This window comes from Orycteropus afer, unplaced genomic scaffold (assembly GCF_000298275.1).
Source record: "Orycteropus afer afer isolate SDZICR_OR568_19922 unplaced genomic scaffold, OryAfe1.0 scaffold00057, whole genome shotgun sequence".
Lineage (NCBI taxonomy): Eukaryota > Metazoa > Chordata > Mammalia > Tubulidentata > Orycteropodidae > Orycteropus > Orycteropus afer.
The window spans coordinates 12,433,187-12,442,269 of NW_006921644.1; the positions used below are offsets into that span (position 1 = coordinate 12,433,187).

The 9,083-nt window shown below is 63.0% G+C and overlaps 1 protein-coding gene across 1 annotated transcript in view; it reads right to left on the reverse strand.

Annotated features, from left to right (window-relative positions):
- The window catches only part of CBFA2T3 (CBFA2/RUNX1 partner transcriptional co-repressor 3), a 67,537-nt gene extending 60,695 nt beyond the window's left edge, over positions 1 to 6,842 (reverse strand). The window contains 1 exon segment of the mRNA XM_042780723.1: positions 6,755 to 6,842. Coding sequence (XP_042636657.1) covers positions 6,755 to 6,842 — 88 coding nt within the window.
- Positions 6,843 to 9,083: the final 2,241 nt, after the last annotated feature.

Consider the following 9,083-nt stretch of genomic DNA (forward strand, 5'->3'; position numbering starts at 1 on the left):
CCAAACCACACCCACTGCCGTGGAGCCCATTCTGACCCACAGCGCCCCTAGAGGACAGAGTGGAACTGCCCACAGGGTCTCCAAGGCTGTGCTCTCTACAGAAGCAGACGGCCTCACCTTTCTCCCGTGAAACAGCTGGTAGATTCAACTGCTGACCTTTTGTTTAGCAGCCACATGCTTAACCTCTGTGCCACCAGAGCTCTTGGTGAAAGATACATGCAATAAATATGGCACCCTCCCCCGGAGGCTTCGGCAGCCACATGGCGCTGTTGGATCCACACAGTGATGCAGCAGCCCCCCATGAGATAGACCGAGTCTGAGGGAGGGCACAGCTATCCAAGGGCCCACAGCGAGCTGCAAGCAGGCTGGGGTTGGCCGTGCTTGACCCCACCTCGTCACCCCTGTGATGGGCCGCCTCTACGGAACAGGGGTTCCTGACTGAGGACGGTTCATTTTTACAAAGAAGGGGGTGGGGCGAGCCGAGGTCTGGAGCAGCTTCCGTTTAGTCTCTGGGACAGGCACATCCCTGGCGCGTCTGGGTTATTCCACGATAGTGAGGATCAGTGACAAAGACAGAGGGTGTGACCCACAGTGCACACGCAACCCTGTCTCCCTCCAGTCGCAGGGACTGTGGGCTTGGGAGCAACACCTGCCTGAACAGGACATGGTTGCGTGGGAGAGGTCGCCTGGTGGGGCAGCTGGAGTGGGAGGCTGGGGGAAAGCTGGGCAGGTGCGTTAACGCTGTGTAGGCCACTGCTGTGTTCCTGGCTCTGCACAGAGCCCGAGCTCCATAGTGCATCCCACGGTGCGTGCGCAGCTCGGGTAGGCTTACCCAGGAGCCCCACGGGATCAGTGGGGGCCTGTGGGCAGGGTGGCCACCTGCAGACAGGGCTGCCTTGCTCCCTTCCACAGGAGGGGAGACTGAGGCACAGAGAGGCCAGAGGTCAAATGAGGTGGAGCTCGGGATGACGGGCGGAAAGGGCTGAGGCCCCCCGGGTGCCACCCCCACCTGGGGAAGGGCTGCAGGCCTGCCCAGTGCCCCAGCTGCAGCTGGGTGGCCGCAAAGGGCGGCGGGAGGGGCAGGAAACACCTGCAGGTCTTGGTTTCCGACAGGAAGTTCCCTGCTACCATCCCCTCTGCCAGTAGCGCATCTGGGTGTCGGCCCGGATGGCCCCTGGAGGCTGAGTGGGGAGCAGTTTACACGGGCACTCAGGTGGGAGTGCATTCAGTGAGCTGTGGGGGGCTCACTGGACGAGGCTGCATGACCTCTGTCCTTGGCGCCCCGCTGGGGGCCCAGGCCCTCTGCTCTGCTCTTAGTAACGGTAGCCTGTGGTGAGAATGACCTGAGGCCCAGCCCTGGTGCCTGCCTGGCAGAGGGACTCAGTTTGAGGAAGTTCAGCTGCAAACAGAGACAGCTGGACCGGCCCCGCTGACCCTGGCTGGCCCTGCAATTCAGCACAGATCAGCCGAGGAAAGGCTTGGGGAATGCAGTCAATGGTCACCCTATGGAGATACCACAACCCTCTCAGCTGCTGTGCCCCTCCCCTGGGATCTGCAAAGTTGGGGCTTTCCGGGACACTCAAAATGCACCCCGATTTGGGAGGAAGGAGGAAGGCCCGGAGCCCGCAGGGTGGGTAAATCCCCGTTTCCTTTTCAGTGCCTCTCACTGGCCCCTTGGGCTCTGTGGTGGGCGGGAGGGAGGCCTGCGGGGGGCGCACGGGCAGCTGGAAGGCACACAAGTCAGGGGCTGGGAGGGTTGTCCTGTCCAGAGCCTTCAGAACCCGACTCTCCCCACTCTAGAGGACCCAGCCCAGTGGCCACACATCCCAGATGCTGGGGCAGAGCCAGAGTGGGCCAGCCGCCGAGCCACAAAATGCCAGGGCCAGCTGCCTGGCTCACCCCTCAGCGAGGCCGCGTCTGATTCCCCACCCGTCCCTTCTGAGCAGGGCCACAGGCCGAGTGCTGTGACATAGGCTGCCGGGTAGAGGCTGAAGCTCTCTCAGCCTCTGGGCATGACAGGCCTGCAGGGACCCCTGTCCACAGCTCCCGCTTCTTCTCTGACCTCTGACCAGGCACCTGTTTTCCTGAGGGCTTCCCCTGGGGCTCACCTCTGCAGCCCGAGGAGGCCAGGGAGTCTCCCTGGGGCAGGCAGCTTTGCTTTTCAAGTGCTTGTGGCATCAGACGGGCATCAGGATGTGCTTGATCCAGGTGTTGGTGGGCAGCACTTGCCTGGGGCCTTCTAGTTTTGGGCAAGCAGGGCTTACCCTCATTCTTGGTCAGTGGAGAGTGTGGGCCACTGCCAGGCAGAGAGCAGGGCCGTGAGCTTATCCACTGTGGTTTGCCACGGCCTGGGCGTTCTTTCCCTCTGGGCAGGGTCCCTCTCCTTGGGGGACGTGGTAACAGGCTCACGGCCTTCCCATGGGATTCCGCGCTGTTCACCATGGTTGGACTTCTCCAGCTCCAGGCTCGCATGGGGAGCCCTCGGCTGGGAGTGGCAGCAGCCTTCCTGTGCCCACTGCAGTGGGGGTGGGGAGCTGAGGCCTGTGCAGCCCAACCCCCACCTGCAGCCATGCCATCATGTCCCTGCCGGCCCCCAAGGCCAGACTGGCTGATTGCCCCACCTCAGGGCCAGAGGTGAGCACAGTTTGAAGGGGAGGGTCCAGGGGGTCCCAGCCGACCCCAACGGATGGATCTCTGGTGCTGTCTCTGCACCAGATGTACATCGGTCCCCCATTGCCACCCTGTGCAGCCAGAGGGGTCCGGAGCCACGGCCTCACCCCGTGCCTCCCAAATGCCCCTCAGCAGCCTGGCCGGCGGGTCCAGGAGCCCAGCAAGCAGAGACCGGTGCCCCAAACCTCCCTCATGGTAGGTGCTGAGTGACCGCCCCAGTTCAGGCCATCAAAGTGTCCTTTGACCCAAGACCCTCTTACCCATAGTGAACCAGGCTTCCAGAGGTGCAGAGAAGAAGGGGGTCCTATGGGAGGGTGGGCCCTACCCAAGGCCACACCACCCCAGAGCTGCACTGGGCCAACGGCCCCTGTTCTCGGCCTGAGGGAACCCCAGGGAGCAGACTATGGCTTCATGGAGCTCACACAACAGCCAGGAGGAGGACGGATGACTAACAAACGATTCGGAACAGCCTGGTTCGTCAACGAGAGGGACACACGCAAGGAGAAGAGCAGAGGACAGAGGCCAGGTGTCCGCACATGGCGGAAGAAGGGTGTGGCCACTTGAAACGGGTCAGCGGACCTCGGCGAGGGGGACGCCCTGAGCAGAGACCTGGAGGCGGCGACAGGGGGATGCAGGTGGGATGCAGGTACTGCACACAGAGGGAATGGCGCAGCACGTGCAAAGGCCCCGGGGAGGAAGCTGCCTCGTGTTTGTGGAGCCGAGGGGTGGGGAGGCAGGGGTGAGAGGGAGTCAGGGCCGGGCCCTGCGTGGGATCTGGGCTTCAGCTCCGCCTGGGGGTTGGGGGTGTGTGGGGGGAAGCCTGCACAACTATGAGCAGAGGCCACAAGAGCCAACTTCAGTATTCGTCAGCTTGCTCTCTCCAACGGAACTGTGACAGAGACTCTTCAAAGAAAGCCGGCTACCAACAGAGCTGCCCCAGCGACAGCAGGGGAAAGATGCCTCTAAGACGGGGCGATGCTGACATCCACACTCCCCCGCAGCACCGTTCCGGCAGCCATTTTCCTCCCCTCCCCATGGTTTCAAAGGTTCTCGTTAGAACCAGCCGTCTGGCAGCCTGGCCTGCAGGGTGGCGCACCTTTGGTGGTTTCATGGTGGGGGTTAGCCATCAAGATTGAGACAGCCCCGCCCCAGCTCTGGAACAGCCAATGGGAGTGTGTGGAGTCTACTGTAAGCCTGAGCTCCATCCCAGGGCGGGTGGGCAGGCGGGCAGGCGCTGCTTGGAGCACCCCCTCCCACACTCTCTCCTTCCCTGTGTCCCTCAGGAGAGGACAGTGGGCCCACCCCTAGTGGCATCTTCTGGAAGGAGCGTGGGGCGCTTGGGAGCGGCTCCTGCCCAGGCCTCCACGTGCGGCATCGGGGTCACCTTCAGCCACGGAAGTGAGAGTGTGTGGAGGCGGTGTGAAGGTGGACGCCTCTCTCCTCAGCCACACACGGCAAGAAGTGAAAGTGGCCGTGGCCTGGAGGCTGCCCTCCTTGCATGCTCCTGCCCTCCTACTTCCTCCAGGGAGCAGCCTGGATTGTGCCTCTGACTGCTGCCCTTGGCCACATCCCCCTGGGGTACCCTGGACTCCCTGCTGGACGGAGCTGTTGGACGGCCTGGTTGTCCTCCATTACCACTCTTCCTGGAGGCTGGAGGCTCCCGTGGGCCCTGTGGGGTGAGGGGAGGGGGAAACTCTGGGCCTGAGGACAGGACATTCCACATTGCCTGGGGGGGAGGGAGGCCCGCTTGAGTGGGGACCCGGAGCGGCACTGGTCTGAGCTGAGCGGTGGGGTCTCTGTTGCCCTGCAAGTCTTCCCCTGACTTGACAGCAAGGATGCTGGGGGCTCACCAGACGTAGAATGGGGGCCTTTGCCGCTGCCCTTCAGAGCCCCTTCCGCCTCCCTTCCTCCCGGCCCTGAGCCGTGTAGACCCGCTGCCATGACAAATGTTCTTACAGGAGACACAGCCCAGAGGGTAGAGGTCATGTGAGGACAGAGGTGGGGGTGGGAGTGACACCTGGGGCAACCAGACATTGGAAGGACATCTTGATTTGTGAGAGGGCATGGGCCTGAAGACAGCCTGGAGGGCATTCCAGGAGACAGCCTTCTGGAGCAGCTGGGGTCAGGGAGCTACGTGAGGAGGGAAGGCCGGGGAACAGAGACCAGGGCAAGAGTGCAGGAGGCCCCAAGGACGCCCTGGGCCAACCAGGCCAAGGTCGGGCAAGGTTGTGCCCCTGGTCAATGGGTGGGCAGGACGTCGTAGCCAGGCGAGCAGGGCCGGGCCAAGGTCAAATCTCTTGTCATGGCTGGGTGCCCTAGCCGATCAGACAAAGTAAGCCCCGCAGGGGCCCAGGAGCCAGAGGCCAGACTGCTGTCTGCAAGGTGGTTCTACACAGCACATCAGACCCAACAAGGCCACCTTGGCCATGTTAGATACAGTTTAGCTCCCAAATCAAAAGGATTTTATACCCTGTCTTTAGAAAATATTAATTACTGTTCTCTCTGTATCTTAGAGCCACTGAACGTGTTTTCGGCTCTTACAGGGGCAGACTTCTGGGACACCTGGGGGCCTGCTGGAGAGGTCTGGAGAGGGGGCGGGGCCTCCAGCTGCACCGAGGCCATGTTGCGTCAATGCTGCCCCTGCTGGTGTCTCCCACCATTGCAGGGCCTGACTTTGCACCTCAGGAAGTGAGGGGGGGTGCTGGGGAGCGAGACCAGAGGGGCCGGGAGGACCTCACGGAGGCTGGCAAGGCTGTGACTGTCTCTACGTGTCTCCTACACCTGCTATTTCCCCTTCCAAGAGTCCGCAGAGTGAGGAGTGGGCCCCCATGGGTAGGGCAGGGACCCTATACAGTCAGTGAGCTGGTCCACTCAGACCGTCTGCTCCAGCACCCCCAGCCTGAGAACACCATGGCAACAGCACAAGTATGAAGGTTTCATTGCTGACCCCCACCTCCTGGCCCTCACGAAGCCCCGTCCACCTCTCCCCCTTCTCACGAAGCCTCCGCCCATTCCTCCCCCTTCCCAGCTCAGGCACCAGAGGACAGGGATTTAGACACAGGAGGAAACTGAGGCCCTGGCTCAGGAAAGCAGCAGCAAGTGGTGGGCCCAGGGTCCCTGCTCCCAGGACAGTGGGGTCAAGGCCAACTAGGGTTGCCCAGGAGAGCTCGGACAGTTCTAAGGTAAAGAGAGTGGGAGTTCAGAGCCAGGTAGGCCCATCTCAGACATGCCGGCTATACCTCCGTGTGGGGTGCCCTCCAACGTGTGTTGCTGTTGTCAAAGCTGGGCACGTGCACACCTGGGCGTGCACACCTGGGTGCCTAGCCTCAGAACAAACCCCTCATCACCTGCCAGGAAGAGCCCTGTGTTGGGGGCTGGTCTTCTGGACCCTTGGCCAGGGATGGAGGACCTCGTGTGGCAGCCACAGGGACCTGCTCAGGGACATACAGCCTCTCTGCAGGGGCCTGGCAGGGTGACCCCTGGACCCCAGGGTCCTGGACCAGAGCTCAGGCCCTGGAGATGACCACACCACCGGGGGCATCCTGGGGCCATCCTGGGGCTGTGAGCTCAGAGAGACTCTGCAGGCTGTGAGTGGCCACGTGGCCGAGCAGCGGCTTACAAGGCCCCTAAGGACGTCATGGGCAGGGGCTGGAATGTCAGGAGGGCCATGGGAGCCCGGCAGCCTGCACCCCACTTCCCTCAGGAGCCTGCTCATAGGCAGGAAACCTGGTGGAACAGTTTCTCGCCCGGGCTCTGGGTGGAGTTCTGACCACCGCATATTCCTGGGGACCCGGGACCTCGGTGGGCCCATCCAGCTGCCCTGTCATCCCCCACGGAGCTCACACCTCAGAGGTGGCCCTGGGGAAGGGCACATGCATCCACACGCAGCCCCCCTTAGACAGAGCTCGCACCTAGCCAGCGTCTGCCCTGGGAGGAGCCAGGCTGCAGCCTGGCACCTGAGGCCCCTGGGCACCTGCCCCACTTCACGGGTGCCATGTGGTGGCTGCATTGAGTCAACACCCCAGTGTCAACAAACTGGGAGTCGGCATCACCGTGGCTCCCAAGCCCCTCCCCAGCCCCTTACCTGGGCCGCCCTTCCTGGGACCCCGGGACATGGAGCAGCCGGTGGGCGCCGGGGGCACGCTTTCTTGCACGGAGGATGCCCGGGACATGGAGCTGGAGCCAGAGGGATGGAGCTACGCCGGGCCCTGCAATCTGGGCAGTGGGGCGTGGCGGGCAGCGCGGCCAGCCAGACACGCCTGGACACCCTTTCCCGACCTCTTGGGGCCTCAAGGGAACGTCACAGGGGCTGGGACCGGCAGAGTTTGTGGGAGCTGGGACCTTGTCCCCAGAGCCCCAGGCCTGAGGTTCATGGCCTGTGTGCTCGCTGGCCGCATGGGGAAGGGGCGGGAGGTCCGGCCTCATGTGACACGGGGCGGGCGGGTACAGGAGGCTCCCAGTAGCACGAGAGGAGCAGCCAGCTGTGGGGCCACGATAATGTGGCCGCCGCCGGGCAGGGCTGCAGCTGCGCCCGGCGCTTCCCCGACAGGAACCATCTGGGCCCGGCCTCCCTGGCGGCCATTCCGGCCGGCCGGCTTTCCAACAACTTCCTCTTTGCTCTAGCAAAAGCCTCGGGGACACCCGCCCGCCCACCCAGAGCCTGGGATGGGGGCCAATAGGTGTGTGACCCTGACCTCGGGCAGAGGTCAAGGTGTCCCGCCAGCCTCCACAGTCTCCCACTGGCCAGGCCCTTCCTCAGCTCGGGTGGTCTAGGAGCTGTCCCCACAACCCCAGGGGCCTCTCTCCAGCACCCCGCCAGCTGGCTGCCCCCCCAGGAGCCTGCCTGGCCGAGTTGTCGATGTGAGCTGTACCTCTGGGCCAGCTTTGGGGACTCTGACCAGCCCTCCTCTGCGCTGGGCTCAGCTGGGCTCTCCTGTCTGCTTCCTGGGGCTTCTGGGTCCCCTTGCAATAGCACCCCACCGGGACAGGCAGGGAAGCTTGAGCTTGGGGCCTGGGGGCCATGGCCTTCAGCTGGAACCCTCAGAAACTCTTCCCTCCCCTCTGATGGGCCTGCAGCCTGGAGTTTGCTGGAGGCCCTACCCCAGTATGAAGGATTCCAGAAACCTGGGGTAGGGGGATGTCCTAGAGCAATGGGGCAGTAAGATAGCACAGGTACTAAAAGAAGGGGTGTCATCAGACACAGTGAGGGAGCAGATGACTTCACTGGAGGGGAGGGACCACTCAAACATTAGCACCTCTGTGGACCTCAGCGGGCTGACCATGGCCAAGGTTACCACCTCAGGCCAGAGACATGTGGCCTACAGACCCAGGGCTGGGCCTACACGCATGCTGGCTACATGTAACATGGCTCTATTTTGTTGTTTTTAGTAAACCCTGTGCATCCTCAGCACTTCAAACAGTGCAGAGGGCACATGGGGAGGGTGGCCCCCCACGCCTCCTGGTGTTTTCCACAGAGACCCCTGCATCATAGCTTGGGGCATCCTTGTAGAAGGAGTCGGTGTGTGGACCGCAAGCACTGACATGCGACCTTCACTGTGAGCTGGAGCGTGCTGTTTCAAAAGGGACCACCTGGGTGGAGGCCACTCTTTCTGCCTGCACCAAGCTGCCTGGTCCCAGCCGCAGGGCTTGGGGTGCAGAGGAGGGTCCTGTGAGCAGGGCTGTCCAGGGGTTTCACTTTGGTCCTCAACCCCCCATTCCCTTGGCCCCAGATTCCAGGTGGGGTCAGGGGCGGGCCCTGGCAACTGGAGCCTTGACCCCACTGTTAGTCCCACCTGCATGCTGCTGGAGTCGCATGTCAGAGGGACTGAGGGCCCTGTAAGAGGCAGCGACACAGACATGGGGGGGGCAGGTGTCCAGGCTGCACCTGTGGGCCCCTGCAGATGGGAACCCCCAACTTTCCTGGGGAGGCCTGAGCACTGCCCTGCCTGCCCAGTGTTCTAACCAGCGGCCACAGAGGGCAGGATGGAAAGAGGGAAGTCACCCTCAATTGGCCCCTGGGCAGTCACCTTGGGGCCCTTGTGCTGCTGGCCACTCCCCACGGGCAGTTGGCGCTGGTGGGGAAGCGGACGTTGCTTGCGGCTTGCAAGGAGGGAGGCCCGGGAGATAAGGGGCTGGGAGGAAGTGAGGGTGGTGCTGGGGCTGCATCCTCTAAGTCGCTGCTGTCTGCACCCTCTCTGCCCCCTGGAGGGAGCAAGGCCCTCCCTCCTCCCCTCCCTCTCCCTTCTTCCTTCCCTTCCTCCCTCCAACAAATACCTGTGGACACTCTCTTTGTCCTCTGGGGCCTCACAGTCTCCTGGAGACAGACATTCCCTCAACAAATCACCCAGCCATCAGGATTCCTAAGGAGGAGCTGGTCAGGGGAGGTGGGGGCTAAGGGCCAGTGTGGCAAGGGT